At 48.2% G+C, this 18,003-nt stretch overlaps 1 protein-coding gene across 1 annotated transcript; it reads left to right on the top strand.

The window, feature by feature from the left end:
- Positions 1-7,596: 7,596 nt before the first annotated feature.
- Positions 7,597-9,522, top strand: LOC123599887 (olfactory receptor 6B2-like). Its single transcript, XM_045482348.1, is given in 2 exon segments — positions 7,597-8,275; positions 8,278-9,522. Coding segments are annotated over 2 exon segments (918 nt in total). The 3' UTR covers positions 8,517-9,522.
- Positions 9,523-18,003: the final 8,481 nt, after the last annotated feature.

The raw sequence follows: 18,003 nt of genomic DNA, 5'->3' as shown, positions 1-18,003 counted from the left end.
GCTCCTCGGGAGGCCCGCACAGGCCGGTCCACAGAAGCCTCAAATCCAGCACATCCAAAACCACACACCCCATCTTCCTCTCTTTCCGAGATTGTGCCCTTCCGTCCGTACCCAAAGCCTAAGGAAGGCAGATGGCTGGAAGCCACCCTGGAATTCCCCACTTCTGGGGCATCTAGCGGCAGTGCTGGGGGCTTGAGGGACGAGGTGGGCTCCCTAGGAGGAGGTGGCGGCTGGACCAGGTCCTTCCCGGGGACGGGACAGCAGGGCACTTGGTCAGCGAGCTGCTCTGGAGGCTGGGCAGTGACTCCCCAGGGCGTGCCTGAGGGTGTGGCATTGATGGGAAGGACGCCCACGGGACGGCGGGACATGCGGACTGCCATGCGGACAACGGACCGGTCAGCGGCGGGAAAGACCGCATGAAGTTGGAGGCGGCAGCAGTAATTCAGGTTGGGGACACGGAGCCTGGACGGGGGCAGGGAGTGGAGGAAGCCCGCAGTGTGGAGACGAGAATGGGTTCTGGGAACATTCAGGATGCATAGGGGGTAGGACTCATGCCCGCTTAGCTGACGGCAGGGAAGGGGGGAGCAGAAGCTCGGTTTCTGGCCTGGACAGCGGGGAGGACCGTGCTGCCATTTCCTGGGACAGAGAACCCGAGACGGATGTCAACGCCGTGGCCAGTGCAGGCGGCCTGTGGATGGCCGGACGCCCGGGTGGAGTCTGCAGACAGACAAGGGAGGACTGAGGGGCGTCAGTGACCCTTGAAGATGCGGGCTGGGTGTTTGCTCTGAGCGTGGACAGTGAGAACACAAGGCTGGGGCCACACTGCCAAGTGCGGAAGAAGGTGCAGGGAGTGAAACACGGAAACTAGTGACAGGTGTGTCCCTGGCATCTGCAGGACAGGCACATCAGGGTGCATGGGGCCAGAATCGAGGCGGCAGGTCGGTGGCGGGGGGTGGGGGAGGCAGGAACCAGGCCGTGGCAGGAGGTGAGCATTTATGTAAAAGAGGAGGCTTCTTTTTTCCTGTAAGACACAAAGTCCCAGCAGAGCCAACAGAAAGGAGAGAAGGGGCCCAAGAGGAGGGTCAGAGGTGAGCGCCGGGGGAGTGCCAGGAGCAGGTTCCGGCATGCCTACCATCAATGCCACACCCCTGCATCAGTAGCCGGGGAGCCGACAGGTGCCGCCCGTGGAGGGAGGCAGGGGCTCCCGCGTGGGCCAGAGGGTCCTGCCCATTGAGGGCACACAGCGGTGCACAGCCATGTTGCCCCACATCTTCCAGAATTCTGTGCTTTTACGGTCCGATTTTCCTACACGGCCCTTCCCATCTGTTCGTATTTTCAGACGATTTTAAGAATCATTTTGTCCTGTTTTAAGAAAAGTAAGATTTGGTGAGGTTTCAGTGATAATTGAGTGAAATTTTGAAATCAATTTGTCCTGGGTTTTCTAGCCACCTTACGTGCAACAGTGACAGTTTTGTCTGTTTCTTTACCCCCTTGGCGGAGCGGGCGGTGACATGTTGTTTACCCTGTGGCGGTTTTCACGAGGACCCGGCTGCCTCCGAGACTCTCGTCTGTGGCTGCCGGGATGGGGTAGGCTGTTGGCTGAGACGGGGATTATTAATCACACTAAATCAAATCACTTCTCTGGGGTGACAAGTGTATAGAAAATGGAAGAGGTTTCCATCAAAGCTTTTCAGCATCGGCTGGGCTGTGGCTGTGATCGCTGGAATAGATTTGCTGCCCGTGATCCCCCCTTGCAGCCCGGAAACAAATCACGATCAGGGTGTGGCATGTGCCTTTTAAATATATTTTTGGGCTCCATTTGCTGGCAGTTCATTGGAATTTTGTAACTATACTAAACACAAAATTTAGATCGTGGACATCAGCTTTCCTTTTGTGCAGTGCTGGCCGGGTTTTCGTGGTATCAGGAAGCTTCGACTCCATACGGCGGGTTGGGAAGCGCTTCCCCTGCCCGTGATGGTTTACAGAACACGGCAAAGCCCAGCCCCCCACAGAACTGGAGATTCGGGCAGGGAAGGAGCATCTTCGAAACCATTCCGGCAACTCCCAAAGTTCTATTGTGATCACGGGGAGTTCTCTGTTTCAGGTCTCTCGGAAGGTCGCGTCTCTGCTCCAGACTCGGACCTTTACTGTTCCACAGCTGCTTTCAGGAGCCGGGAAGCTGTGGGGGGGGGGGGGGGCACCACACGGTGGTCACACGACAGGGACTTCAGAGACACGGCTGATCAGCCTTGTGGAATCTCTGTCTGCGGGGGGTCCTTTCTCTCATCATTAAAACGGTGCCTGTATTCCCCGTTTATTAGACTAGCTGGGGTTTGTCTGTCCCTGTCCGCCACCCCGAGGCTGCCTCTGGGCCAGTTCTTGCCTCTATGGCTCAGTTCTATGCTTCTTCCTGATTAAAATAGCTTCCGTTCCCTTTTCTTTCCTCTGCTTGTCCTCAGATTGGCTTAATGCATTTTCTGACTTTTTCAGGTGACCACGTATTTATTTTTTCCCTTCTTTCCGACTAAAAAAATGAAAGCACTTGGAAGCACAAAGTCGCCCATGCGCAGAGCCTGGCCGCGTTGGACACGCGCAATGTAGTCGGCATTCTTTTCTGCACGGGCTGTGACTGCGGCTCTGATCTCCTCACTGCCGTAGGAGTCCCCTAGCGGGGTGCTCCCTTCTTTTCCACGCGCTTGGAGTCGCATTTAGTCTGACGTTAACTAATCTCAATTTTTGTCCCATCGCTTTTAAGAAATTGGGGAAACCATGATGTCTGCTTTGGAGATATCGTGCATTTTTCATGTTATTTTGGATTATTTTTTCCACATTCTCTGTGGGCAGTTCCCTTTTTCCAAGGCACTGAACCAATAGCTCTCAAATCAGCCTGTAGGTCTGACGTTCAATCCTCACTCCCTCTTGCCGTCTTGCCGTGCAGGTTCTGTCGAGGTGTCGGTGGCGTGTGCTGAGGCCTGCTGCCTCCCTCCTTCTGGCTACCTCACTGCTGACTCTGTGTTGATGTCATACTGTGTGCTACGAGGGCCGTAAATAGGACCGACCATTCGAGGTCCTGAATGTTACCTGACTAGGTATTAATTCTGAAATCCTGTCTCCTCCTTGTTTGTTTGACATGCCTGAGCTACGCCTGTAACTTCAACCTTCCCGGGTGTTTCATTCTGCAGAGTACACAAGCTGATTCCTTTCTCATACACAGAGAGTCCTCTCCTTTTGCCAAATTTTATTACGTTTACGTTTATTGTCACGACTGATGCATTTCTTTTCCTGTCACTGTCACACTTTATTTGTGCGCTCTCTTGGTTTTTCCTTTACTTCTCATTATAAACTCCAAGAATGAGGCACACCCGGGGCGCCTGGGTGGCTCAGTCGGTAGATCGTCCGACTTCGGCTCAGGTCATGATCTCACAGCTTGTGGGTTTGAGCCCCGCGTCGGGCTCTGTGCTGGCAGCTTGGAGCCTGGAGCCTGCTTCGGATTCTGTCTCCCTCTCTCTCTGCCCCTCCCCCGCTCATGCTCTGTCTCTCTTTCTCTCTCTCTCTCTCTCTCAAAAATAAACATAAATAACGAGACACACTCATTTGGTGTCCTGCTCTGAAAAACAAGGCAAATAACACAGTTTTTCCCCATTATAATCATTGCCTCTCTTGGGTTTTCCCTGATGTGCGTCAACCCAGTTTCTGTCTCTTTTTTCCAAGGAACCGTGGCTATTATTCTGCTTTATATATCTTTTCGGTCCACAAGGACTGACATTCGCATTTGGTTCTGTAACTGTGTTGACCGCGGCTGCCGGGGGAAGTGCCGTGCTGTGTGTGTGTATGTTGGCTCTCCTTCCCCGCCCGTCTCTGTGTGCGGAGAGCTGTGGCAGGGGTCGCCACTCGCAGGTGGACAGCTGTGACACGTGAGCTGCATGTGGAGGAAGGGTGGGTCAGCCCCACGTTCAGAACTGGCTTGTGTGGAGAACGCCTCGTGCGATGGCCTGGACACAGCATTCTCGCCCGCACCCTCTGTCCCTCTGCCGGGTCGACCGGCTGTCCCAGGCATGTGTTTGGGTTTTTCCATTGTTTTCTGGGCTCCAGTGACCTGGGGAAAAGTAAAGCTAACCCCGCCGATCTTCCATTTTATAAAAGTTATTTTATTCTGTCTAGATGCCTTTAGGATTCTTTTTCCTTGAATTTCCAAAACCGGTCTCTCCTGCGACCTGGGGTTGCCGGCACCCCACCCTGTTACAACCTCCCACGCCCCCGGCCAGCCGCCACACTCGTGTGAGTCCTGCTCGTTTGCAGCGACAACGAGTACCCCCCAAGCCATACTGCCCGCTCTCTCCGGCCCTCCTAGTCAGAGAACCGGGCTCATGTTCCTGTCGTCGCCGCGTCCTCTGGGCTGTATCGCTCCCACACGCTCCGCAGGTAAGTCGACTTCATCAGCACTTTCTCCTCTCCCACGTGCAGGGGTCTGGCGACATACTCCAGACGCCAGGCGCGTGGCCTTCTGTCCTCCCCAACTTCTGCATCAGAGCGTTTCTCTATTTCTGCATTTTCGAAGAGAAGTCTCTGGGATTTGAGGACCAGGAGGAGAGGCGAGGGGAGCAGCTGTCTGGGGGGTCCCCACCTCTCCCTCGGCACTTTTGGCCGAGCTGCATGGGCTGCCACTCCTATCCGTCCTGGGCTTCACGTCTCCGTCCACTCCCCTAAGGTTCGGGGACCCCCCCTTTGGGTCCCACAACCGTACTTGTGGCCGGGCCACTGGTGAGCGAGGGGGCAGCTCCTGCCTGGGGAAGTGAGGTTGCCAGAGACCAGGGTGGCAGGCAGAGGCAAACAGAGGGAGTAGAGCCTCCATGCAGGGGGCGGAGGGGGGGGGTGTGGGGTGATGGGCCCCACAGCAGGACCAGCCAGAGCTGAGGGTGGGCCGGGGGCACCCCAGACATCAGGAACGTGTGCGCGAGGCTGGGGGCTCTCTTTACACGGTGTCCCCCTGGGCTCCATTATGGTTTATATTTGGGTTTAACCAGTATATGGACGGGAGAACTGTTTTATTATATTTCATGAATTCAGCTCCTGTGCACGTTACTACCACCATTTATGAAGTGCTCACTGCAAGCCAGGCCCTGACCTGGTATTTCCTATGCATTTTTCTCTAAAGATCTGTTAACTTCGTGTTCGTTATTTAGATTCTTAATAATGGACCCACTTATTCGTGCCCTGACAGATGCCATTAATGTACGGTTGACCTTTGAACAACACAAGTTTGAATCGCATGGGTCCACTTATATGTGGATTTTTTTTTTCCCATAAATACACTACAGTTCTGTAAATGTACCTTCTCTTCCTAATGATTTTCTTAATAGCATCTTTTCTCCAGCTGACTCTATCGTAAGAATACGGTATGTAATACATACAACATACAAAATACGTGTTCATCAACTGTTCGTGTTATTGGCAAGGCTCCCAGTCACCAGTGGTCCATCGTAGCTAGGTTTTTGGGGTGTCAGAAGTTCTAATGTGGATTTTCGACTGCACAGGCGTCAGCCCCCCTCACCCCATGTTGTGCAAGGGTCAGCTGTATTTCCATGACGTGTCTGGGGTTTCTTTTCTGTGTTTTAATTACTCTATTATTTTGGGAGGACCGATGCTTTTGTTGTGATTCTGTGGTTTTTCACTCAACCTCCTTGTTTTCGCCACGATGCTGTGCGATCCCGGATTTGAGGGTTTTGCCACGTTAGAGGCACACGACACCTTGTCTGATACGTTTTGCTCCCAGTGACCCGTTCAGTCTGTGGGTTTTCTGTATGGATGTAGAACTGTGGCTTAGGGAAACACCTACTTGCTGAATGTTTAATCCAGCCCGTAACACTTTCTTTTTAAAGGAGAATTTGAGAATTCAAAAATAGGTAATAGATCACTGTTTTGAATAAGTAATACATTTACAGGAAACAAAATGAAAAAAGCAGCAAAAGTCTACACTGTGTCCCTCCACCTCTGTGTCCCAGCCACCTGCTTCCCCCCTCCTGGGGCAGCGGGCACACCAGTCCCCCGTGTGACCGTCACACACGCTCCGCTCACGTATGTGCCCTTACTTACACCAGGGGAGGCGCATTGTACACGCTGCTAAGAATATCTAGAAAATGTAACTGTGTATCTCGGAATCACTCCGTACCTACGGAGAGACGTGTCCCTTCTTGTCAGTGACCACACAGTGTTCCAGCACAGATGTGACAAAGCTTATGTAGCCAGCATTCCTTCCTTAAAGGGCATCGTCTGCCTCTTCCTTCTGAAAAATATTTTTATTTTGTGATCTCGGTTCATGTAAACTATTAGGGTCTCGTGTCAGAAGGCAACTCCGTCTTCGCTCTTGACAACTCCGGACTTCTGACCCAGGACCAGATGGCTTTGTTTTCTCTCTTGCTGCTCTCCGGGGGGAGGGGCTGCAGCCGTGGGGACGGAGGACCCGGCTTGCATCCTGGTTCTGCCTCGGTGTCGGGTAAGCCCGTGAGCATTTCGATTTGGGTCTGACTTCATCTGAACCTGGAGATGTCAGCCTTGTTTTCCTAGGGCCCTGGTGACGATGGTGGGACGTGTTTCATGTTACAATACTTGGTTCGTGATGAGGGTGATGAGGGTGACGTGGTCCTTTGTCCCATCAAGGCCGGCTCTGGGGACCCACACAGGGGATGGGGAGAGCTGTGCAAGGGCAGCCACTAGACTTTTCTGGAAGCAGACTGCATGTAGGAGCCCTGTTTTCACTGCCTCCACCTCCTCCCATCACACCTGTCAGGTGCTGGGAAGATACAGGCCCTTGAGAAGATTCTAGATTCCTCTACTCTTGCTGCCCCGGCCACTTTCTGCCATCTGCTTTCTTCCTTCCAGAGTTGGGTGGAAATCTATCCCTTGCTGATATTCCCCTCCTGGTCTCTTTTGCTGTCTCGATGTTACGGGTTTTTATCTTTTTACTGCTTTGTCGTACTTTTAGGGGTTTTGCGATGGCACAAAGATAGACATGTGACCGCTTTCCCTCTCAGCCTGGGAGATGCCTGCTGCCCCCTAAGACCCCCAGCCCCGTGGGTGTGCCTAGGTCTGGGGTCTGGCTAACCTGGGGCACCTTATCCCACCATCCCATGAGCCCTGCTGGTGTCCCTTCCTCTTATAAAGTCAACTCTGAAAGCAGGCGGAATGTTCGGTATCTACTGATTTAGGGGGAAGGTGCGAGATGACGAACGGCGGACCAGGCGACCGTGGCGCAACCCTGGCTGCAGAGAACTGTGGATCTCCTTACTGGGATTAGAGTCTTTGGAGAACTCCAGGTTGTAGGGAAACGACACCCTGTGGGACAGGGGGGACGACGTGGGCGGGCACTGCAGGGCCCCCTCCTTAGCGTGACCGGCCCCAAGAACACCGGGAACCTCGTGATGGGAAAGGCTTCACGTGGGGACTGTTTCTGTTCCCCCAGCTGCGCGTGGAGCGCGGCATCCGCTCTTGGGGCTGAACCTCTCCTGCGGGGGGAGCTCTGCCTTCTCCCGAGTGGCCCCGCGGCCCCTCACCCTGGAACGATGGTGTTTTGCAGGCCTGGGCTCCCGGCACACAGGAATGAGGGGACAGAACGGCAGCACGGTCAGCACGTTCGTCCTGCTGGGCTTCCCCACGGCCCCTGGGCTGCAGCCTGTGCTGTTCCTCCTTTTCCTGCTCACCTACCTCTTCGTCCTGGCGGAGAACCTGGCCGTCCTGCTCGCCGTCCGGAGCAGCTCCTCCCTGCACAGGCCCATGTACTACTTCCTGGGCGCCCTGTCCGCCCTGGAGATCTGCTACGTGTCTGCCATCGTCCCCAAGATGCTGGACGGTTTCCTCCTGCAGCGGAAGCGCATCTCCTTTGTCGGATGCATGACCCAGCTCTATTTCTTCAGCTCCTCGGTGTGCACCGAGTGCGTGCTCCTGGCCTCCATGGCCTACGACCGCCACGTGGCCATCTGCCACCCCCTGCGCTACCACGCCATCGTGACCACGGGGCTCTGCGTCCGGCTGGTGGCCTTCTCCTTCGCGTGCGGCTTCTCCGTCTCCGTGATCAAGGTGTACTTTATCTCCAGCGCCACGTTCTGTGGCTCCGACGTCCTGAACCACTTCTTCTGTGACATCTCCCCCATCCTCAAACTGGCCTGCACAGACTTCTCGACCGCAGAGCTGGTGGACTTCGTCCTGGCCTTCGTCATCCTGGTGCTGCCGCTCGTGGCCACCGTGCTGTCGTACGGGCACATCGCCCTGGCCGTCCTGCGCATCCCTCGGCCACTGGCCGCTGGAGGGCCTTCTCCACCTGTGCGTCCCACCTCACCGTGGTCACCATCTTCTATACGGCCTTGCTTTTCATGTACGTCCGGCCCCAGGCCATTGACTCCCGGAGCTCCAACAAGCTCGTCTCTGCTGTGTACACGGTCCTCACCCCAATAATCAACCCCTTGATCTACTGCCTGAGGAACAAAGAATTTAAGGCTGCCTTGAAAAAGGTCTTGGGCTAGGTCGATTTTCACAGTAGGACAATCAGATGTCCTAAAGTCTCATGCACAGTGATAACAAAATGCTATCTCATGTCGCACTTTATGCTTTCGACAGTCCATTTGCAAGTGAAATTTAGCAAACTGCAGAACCGTGCACAAATCATAAAGCTTCATCTGCTTTCGTTTTCACGAAAGGACAGCAGGCGGTTTGGTATTTTTGAGCTTTTTATGAACGCAGTCATGAAGATGCCGGTAGGTTCCTTTCATCCGCTAGGACGCTTGGGTGAATCCTTTGTGTTTTTGCATGTAGCAGTGACTCGTGCGGATCGCCTGTAATATCGCCTTGCATAAACGTATCACAGCACACCTATGCATTGACTGCGTGGACGGTGCTGTAGATGCTGTCTCTTACGGGCAGTGCCCCTGCGAGCATTCTGGGTCATTTCTTCTCATTAATATACATTCACTCTCCTGGGGTCATGCTGGGATCTCACTGTACTTCAGTCTGTCGTTCCCCAGTGACAAACGCAGTGTCCCCGTGAGGTTAGCGGTCGGCTGTCCTGGAGGTGCACCTGCCCAGGTGCCCCTCACCACGTCTTCCCCTAGGCGCGTATCTACTCGCTGCTTCTTTTCAACGTGCGGGCATTCTTCCGCGTTCTGGGCACGTGCCTCCGTCGATGCATTTATTGCAAAAATGTCCTAGTTTCTGGGTTTCTGGGTTTGCCTTTTCCTTCTCTTACGGTGTCTTCCAATAAGGAGGACCTGCTTTATTTTCACGTCCAGTTTGTCCGCTTGCTCCCTTTACAGTCAAGTTACTTCCCACTTAAGAAATGCTTGCCTGTTCCAAGCCATAAAGATATTCCCCTGTTTAATTCTAGGAGCTTTATTGTTTAAATTTTCATGTTTAGATTTACAACCCACCTGAAGTGGATTTTAATTTATGGTATGTGATACCGGCTAAAGTTCCTGCTTTTCTATCTGGATATCAAATTGACTCAGCACCTGCCATTAAAAACATTTTTTTTAATGTTTATTTATTTTTGAGAGAGACAGAGACAGAACGTGAGTGGGTTAGGGGCAGAGAGAGGGAGACACAGAATCCGAAGCGGGCTCCGGGCTCCGAGCTGTCAGCACTCAGAGCCTGACGCGGGGCTTAAATCACGAACCGTGAGATCATGACCTGGGCCGAAGTTGGACGCTCAACCGCCTGAGCCACCCAGGTGTCCGGCACTTGCCATTTATTGAGAAGACCATGTCTTCCCCCCTGTACTGTCACCCTTTCCATAAACCAAATTATCTATCTATCTATCATCTATTATCTATTATCTATCAATCATCTATCTATATATATCTATTATATATCTATCATCTATCTATGTATCTATTATCTATCATCTATCTTTCTATCAATCATCTATTATCTATCATCAATCTATCAGCTATCATCTATCATCTATCTATCTATTATCTATCTATCAATCAACTATCATCTGTCATTTATCTATCATCTATCTTTCTATCAATCTATTATCTATCATCTATCTATCTATCTATCTATCTATCATCTATCTATTATCTATCGATCATCTATTATTTATCTATCATCTATCATCTATCTATTATCTATCGATCATCCATCTTTATCAATCAGCTATTATCTATCTATCTATCATCTATCATCTATCTATCTATCTATCTATCTATCATCTATCTATTATCTATCATCTATCTATCTATCTATCTATCTATCTATCATCTATCTATTATCTATCACCTATCATCTATCTATATATCTATTATCTATTATATATCTATTATCTATCTATCTATTATCTACCTATCATCTATCATCTATCTATTATCTATCTATCATCTATCTATCTATCATCTATCTATTATCTATCATCTATCTATCTATCTATCTATGTATCTATCTATCATCTATCTATATATCTATCTATTATCTATCTATCTATCTATCTATCATCTATCTATCATCTATCATCTATCTTTCTATCAATCATCTATCTATTAGTTATCTATCTATCTATCTATCTATCTATTGTCTATTACCTATCTATCTATCTATCATCTATTATCTATCGTCTATCTATCATCTATCATCTATCTATTATCCATCATCTATCATCTATCTATTATCCATCATCTATCTATCTATTATCTATCATCTATCTATCTATCATCTATCTATTATCTATCTATCATCTATCTTTCTATCAATCATCTATTATCTATCTATCATCTATCTATATATCTATTATCTATTATATATCTATCATCTATCTATCATCTATCATCTATGTATCATCTATCTGTCAATCATCTATCATCTATCTATCTATCATCTATCTATCTATCTATCATCTATCTATTATCTATCGATCATCTATTATTTATCTATCATCTATCTATCATCTATTATCTATCGATCATCCATCTTTCTATCAATCAGCTATTATCTATCTATCATCTATCATCTATCTATCATCTATCTATTATCTATCATCTATCTATCTATCTATCTATCTATCTATCATCTATCTATTATCTATCACCTATCATCTATCTATATATCTATTATCTATTATATATCTATTATCTATTATCTATCTATCATCTATTATCTATTATCTATCATCTATCTATTATCTATCTATCATCTATCTATCTATCATCTATCTATTATCTATCTATCACCTATCTATCTATCTATCTATCTATCTATCTATCTATCTATCATCTATCTATCATCTATCTATATATCTATCTATTATCTATTATCTATCTATCTATCTATCATCTATCTATCATCTATCATCTATCTTTCTATCAATCATCTATCTATTAGCTATCTATCTACCTATCTATCTATTATCTATTACCTATCTATCTATCTATCTATCATCTATTATCTATCGTCTATCTATCATCTATCATCTATCTATTATCCATCATCTATCTATCTATCTATTATCTATCATCTATCTATCTATCATCTATCTATTATCTATCTATCATCTATCTTTCTATCAATCATCTATTATCTATCTATCATCTATCTGTCAATCATCTATCATCTATTATAATATATCTATTATCTATTATATATCTATCATCTATCTATCATCTATCATCTATGTATCATCTATCTGTCAATCATCTATCATCTATCTATCTATCATCTATCTATCTATCTATCTATCTATCTATCTATCATCTATCTATTATCTATCTGTCTATCTATCTATCTATCTATCTATCTATCTATCTATCACCTATCTATCCATTCATCCATTCACCCATCCATCCATCTCCCTGTCTGTCCATCCTCCTCTCTTTTTGGATTCCTAATTCTGTTCCACTTGTCTATGTGTCTATTCCTGCACTGATGCCATGCAGTTGTAGTTACTATAGCTTTTTAAAATCTTGACGTCTGGTAGTAAGTCCAGCATCTTTGTTCTTGTTTTTCAAGATTGCCTTGGTTATCTTTAGCCCTTCCCAAATGGGTGGTGGGGGATACATATTTGAGAATCAGCTTGTCAATTTCAACAAAATAAAAATTTGTTGGATTTTTATTGGGATTATACTGAATCTATAGATTGATCTGGAGAGAACTGTCATCTTTAGAATTTTGAGACTCTTAATCCAAGAGCAAGGCACACCCCTCTATTCACTTACAACTTCTCAATACTGTTTGTCATTTTCAGTGTATTCATCTTTCACATCTTTCTGGGCATATTTGAGTTTCGGGTTTTTTAAACTAACACAAATGGTAACTTTAAAAATTTTTACTTTTTCAATTAAAAAAAATTTAATCTCTATTCCTTTGTTGCTGGCACCTAGAACACAATTTTTAGAACTTCCTTTAAAAAATTTTTTTTAATGTTTATTTATTTTTGAGAGACAGAGAGAGACAGAGCACAAGTAGGGGAGAGGCAGAGAGAGAGGGAGACGCAGAATCCAAAGCAGGCTCCAGGCTCTGAGCAGTAAGCACAGAGCCTGACACGGGGCTTGAACTCATGAGCCGTGAGATCATGACCCGAGCCAAAGTCAGACGCTTAACTGACTCAGCTACCCAGGCGCCCCTAGAACTTTCTTTTTGAAATAATTATAGATTTACAGGAGGTCGCAAGGAGACATAGAGGGAGGCTCTCTGCATCCTTCGCTCAGGCTTCCCTGATGACACCATCTTGTGCGACAAGTTCAGCGTGACTAGCAGGGCACTGACTTCAGCGCAATCCACAGAAGGTATCTGGGTTCCCACCAATCCTACGTGCACTCATCTGTGTGTGTGTGTGCGTGTGTGCACGCGTGTGTGCACACACACGTGTACCTCTGTAGTTTTCTTGCCTGTGTCGCTTCGTGGACTGCCACCTTCTAGGATGTGGAATGTTTCCGTCACCACAGGGGGCACACTCCATGCCCTGGCCTCTGGCGAGCTCTGATCTGTTCCATCTCTGTAACTGTGCCTTCAAGGATGTTATACAAACGGAATCACACCGTGCGTGATCTTTTGAGATCGGCTTTTCCCGTTCAGCCTGATTCCCCTGCGGTCCACCCACAGTCTGTTTTTATTGCCGACCAGTGCTCTGTAGCAGGGGTGCCCCAGCGCGGAAGGACAAGCGGGGGGGCCCCAGCGGCTGGCTGCGTGCGGTAAACAGTCAAGCACAAGTCTCTCTGTGAACCTGTTTTCACTTCTCCGCAGACCAAGGGCCGGGTTGGATCTCAGCCCGTTTTTAGCGCCAAAGGCACCTGCCGACTCTCCAGCAGAGCAGCCTCGCCGCTTCCCGTCCCGCCGGCGGCGACCGCGTGACCAGGTGCTGCGTCTCCTCCAGCGCGGGGGTCACGGCCGTGTCTCACTCCGCCCCTCCGGCAAGTGCGCGGCGGCGCCTCCTCGGGCTTTAATTTGCCTTTTTCCGACGGCTAGCGATGCGGAACGTCTTCTCGCGTGCTTGGTGGCCATCGTGTGTCCTCTAACGGTTAGTGTCTGTTCACATCTTTTCCCCGTTTTCTAGCTGGGCTGTTTCTGAATGTTCAGCTTTGAGAGTTCCTTACGGGCCCCGAACGCAAGGCCTTTGTCAGGCTGCGCGCCTCTTCTCCCCCTCTGCCGCTGCCCTTCCGTCCGCGTAGGGTCCCCGACGGAACAAACCTTTTTGATTTTGCGGGGTTCCATGAACCACCTTTCCCTTCCGTGCATCACGCTCTTGAGGTCAAGTCCAAGAAGTCCTTCCCTGGTCCTCGGTCCTGAAGGTAATTCTATCACTAGTGTCTATGACTTCGTAGGTGTACATTTACCTCCGTGATCATTTTGAGTTAATTTTCGCGTGTGGGGTGAGGGGCACATCCACGTTCAGTTTTTTGGGCCCATGGATGTCCGACTTCTGCAACACCGTTGTGTAAGAAGCCCCCCTTCCTTCGCTGAATTGCATTTGTACCCGTGTCAAGTATGGGTTGAGGATATTTGTGTTGGTTTGTTTATGATCCTCTGTTTTGTTACGTGGATCTGTGTGTCTGTCCCTCCACCGAGACCACAGGGTCTTGAGAAACGTAGCTAATTGGTGAATCCCTAACATTGCGGGGATGATTGGCTCCTCCCACTTTCTTCTTCTTTTTCGAAATGATTGAAGGGCCTGTATGTTTCCTTATAAATTTTATAATAAGCTTCTTCATGTGCACAAAAAAATCTTGATGGGATTTTGTTGGGAAGTGCATTAAACGTACAGACCATTTAGAGGAGAACCGCCATTATCGCTTTGCTGAGTCTTAGAGTCCGCGAACCGCAGCAAATGTCTCTGACGATTGATGTTTTCTCTGACTTCTTTCTCTGGTGGTCTGTTCCCAGCGTACAGATCCTGGACGTGCTTTGCTAGAGTATCCCTAAGTATTACACTTTTATTCTGGAGAAATTATTGACGCTATTGCATTTTTAGGTTTCAGCTTCCACTTGTTGTTAGTATATAGGAATATGCAGATTTTGTGTTGACCTTGTAACCTGCAACCTTGCAGCCGTCATTTGTTACTTCTAGGGACATGTTTTGGTGTCTGGCTCTGGATTTTCTACATAGCCAGTCGTGCGATCTATGAATAAAGGCAGTCTTCCTTTCCAATCGTATGCCTTTCATATCCTTTTTATTCCTACCTTGCTGTATTGTTTAGGACTTCCAAGGCTCTGCTGAACGAACGGGGAGAGCAGGTATCTTCCCAGGAAGTGTGATGTCAGCTGTATGGTTTGTACATAGATGTTCTGGGGGCGCCTGGGGGGCTCAGTCGGTTGAGCGTCCGACTTCAGCTCGGGTCATGATCTCACGGTTCGTGGGTTCGAGCCCCGTGTCGGGCTCTGTGCCAACAGCTCGGAGCCTGGAGCCTTCTTCGGATTCTGTGTCTCCCCACTCTCTGCCCCTCCCCTGCTCACGCTGTGTCTCTCTCTGTCTCAAAAATAAATAAACAGTAAAAAAAAAAATTAAAAAAACATCTATCAGTGTCATATTTTGTCAAATGCTTCTTCTACTGCAGATGTTTTGATCACTGGTTTTCCTTATCTGTTAAGGGGAATCGCAGTGATCGATTTTTGAATATCACATCAGCCTTCCAGCCTTTAAACAGATCCCATGGTGGTGGTGTCTTCACTATACATATTGCTGTACGGTATTCAATATGCTAACATTTGATGAGGATGTTTGTGTCTAAGATCATGAGAGATATTGGTCTAACTGGTTTTTTCCCCCACTTTTTGTGTATGTGCTTTGTCTGGGTACCACAGACTGGGGGCTGGGGGGTGTTCCCTCTTCTATTTTCCGGAGGAGACTATATACAGTTAAATCTTTAAATGTTTGGCTGAATTCTCCAGTGAACGAGAGAGCCTGGCAATTTCTCTTTTTTTGGGAGGTGGGGGAAATTTTTAATTTTTTTTAATGTTTATTTATTTTTGACAGAGAGAGACAGAGCATGAGCAGGGGAGAGGCAGAGAGAGAGAGAGAGAGAGAGAGAGAGAGAGAGAGAGAGAGAGACGGAATCCAAAGCAGGCTCCAGGCCCTGAGCTGTCAGCACAGAGCCCAACGCGGGGCTTGAACTCACGGACCGTGAGATCACGACCTGAGCCAAAGTCAAGACACTCAACCGCCTGAGCCACCCAGGTGCCCCCTAAATTACAAATTCAATTTGGATAATTTAGGTTAGCAAATCATTATTAGGGCTGATGTCTGGTTTTTTTTCTTTCTTTCTTTCCTTTGCTCCTTTTTTCTTACCTTCTGGTTGGAAAGTTTTACATTCTTTTAGAGAGCCATCTTGATTTAGCTGTAATATAATAATAACAATTCAGCTTACTTCTGAGGTGATGTTTTGGGCAGTACGGTTCTATATCGTGTGGTTTCCTTAGCGGTTGCTCTAGATATCACAGCAAGTGCTCGTGACTTAACCTGTCATATCACTTCTTTATCATTTCCGGTGGGAGAGCGAAATGCTACTGTCACTGAAGTCCTTGCACCACCACCCCCCCCCCAATTTCTAAATGTGCTTGTTTGAGTGTTTCCTCCACATACATTAAACACCGCACCAAATGATGTTACAGTTTTTGCCTCAACCATCCAATGTGATCTGAGAAACTCCTGAGGTGAAGGAGGGTCTATTATATTTACCCCCATTTCCCCCATGCCACGGTCCTCCCTTCTTTCCGAAGCCCCCAGCCTCCTCTTGTTACCGTTTTCTCTCTGTTTGGAGGGCTCCTTTAGCCAGACCTTAGGGGCGGGGGCCGGCTGGAAACAGAGTCTGTCCGTTTCCCCTTTTACATCTGAAGGACAGCTTTGCTGGAAGCAGGAGTCCCAGCCCAGGGGCTCATTCTTCCTCTGCGTTGTTGGACAGTCCCTCCGATACCGCAGGTGAGTCCAGCATCGCTGACAAAGGGGCAGTCAGGAGTGCACCAACAGGAAGTGATGGGGAGAGTAACAGAGGAACACTTCCCAGATGGTTTTATGAATCCAGTATTATCCTGATGCCATAACCTTGCAAACACGGTGCAGACTGAAAACACAGACCATCTCTGTCATGAATATACGTGAAAAAAAAACTCTTTGAAAATGTTTGCAAATAGGATTCAGCAATATACAAAAAGCATGACACATGACCGTGTGGGGTTTAGCTCAGGGATACAAGGCTGGTTCAACAGTCAAAAGCCAATACTGAGATCCATCATATTAACAGGCAGGAGCAGAAGTCATGCTGTTATCAATAGATGCAGGAAAACTGCTTGACAATGTCTAGCATCCGTTCACGGGAACAGTTCTCAGGAAGCAAGGAACCCCAGGGAGCCGCACCAGCTTCATAACGAGAAGTAACAAACCTCCTGGAGTTAGCGTTACACTCAACCCCAAGCTGAATGCTTTCCCCTGGGAATTCGAGGGGGCAGGCTCCCACGGCTGCTGTCCCACACAGAGCCCCAAGTGGCAGCCGGTGCAGCCAGGACAGGAAAAGAGGCAAACAGCATTCAGCCTGCAAAGAACGAAAATAACGCTGTTCCTGTTTACGGATGACGTAATTGTCTACATAGGAAGTCCCAAGGCATCTATACGACATCTTCCAGAACTAGTGGTGTATTCGGCAAGGCCACAGGATACAAACTAAGCGTACAACAATCAGTTGTGTTCTTATGCTCTGGCAACAAACACGAGGGAACCAAAATTTAAAATTCCATTTAAAGGCACTCAACAGTTTTTAAAGGCAGAACTTACATGCTGAAAAGCGTGGCGTGCTGGTGGAAGGAACCAGAGAGGATGCAAATAAATGGGGGCATCTGCTGGGCACGGGTAAGGAAGACTCGGCAAAGAGGCAAAATCTCCCCAAACTGCTATGGGGGTTTGACACAATTACCATCAGAATCGCAGCAGGAGTTTCTGCTCATAGAGAGGATTGCCCTTAAATGTTCACAAAAAGGCAATGGAAGCGGACCAGCTAAAACAATTTCAAGGGAGAATGGACGCGGAGAAATTAGCCTGCCAACTTTGAGACTTAGTCTGGAGCCACGGTTGTCAACACTGTGTGGTGCTGGGGCGCCTGGGAGTTCAGTCGCTTAAGCGTCTATTGATTTCAGCTCAGGTCATGACCTCACGATGCATGAGATCGAGCCCCTCGTCGGGCTCTGTGCTGACAGGACAGGACAGCCTTCTTGGGATTCTCTCTCTGCCCTTCTCCCGCTCACGTGTGCACACACACTCTGTCTCTCCCTCTCTCTCAAAATAAATTAATTAATTAAAAAAAAAAAGATCGTGTGGTGTTGTTGGGAGAGACGCACCAATGTTGAACTTTCTCGGAAGTTATTTTCCACATAGTGTGATTCCTGGTTTGTTCTCTTGTGTCAATGCCGACAGCATTCCGCGGTGTGCACCTGTCATGGTCTGTTTCACTGGCCAGCATCTGGCTATTATAATAAAGCTGTGACCAACATCCATGTATGGGTTTTCGTGGGGACGCAAGTTTCCAGGGAAGCAGAAGTCAG

The sequence above is a fragment of the Leopardus geoffroyi genome, chromosome C1 (assembly GCF_018350155.1).
Source record: "Leopardus geoffroyi isolate Oge1 chromosome C1, O.geoffroyi_Oge1_pat1.0, whole genome shotgun sequence".
NCBI lineage: Eukaryota > Metazoa > Chordata > Mammalia > Carnivora > Felidae > Leopardus > Leopardus geoffroyi.
This window is presented reverse-complemented; position numbering and strand designations above follow the sequence as displayed.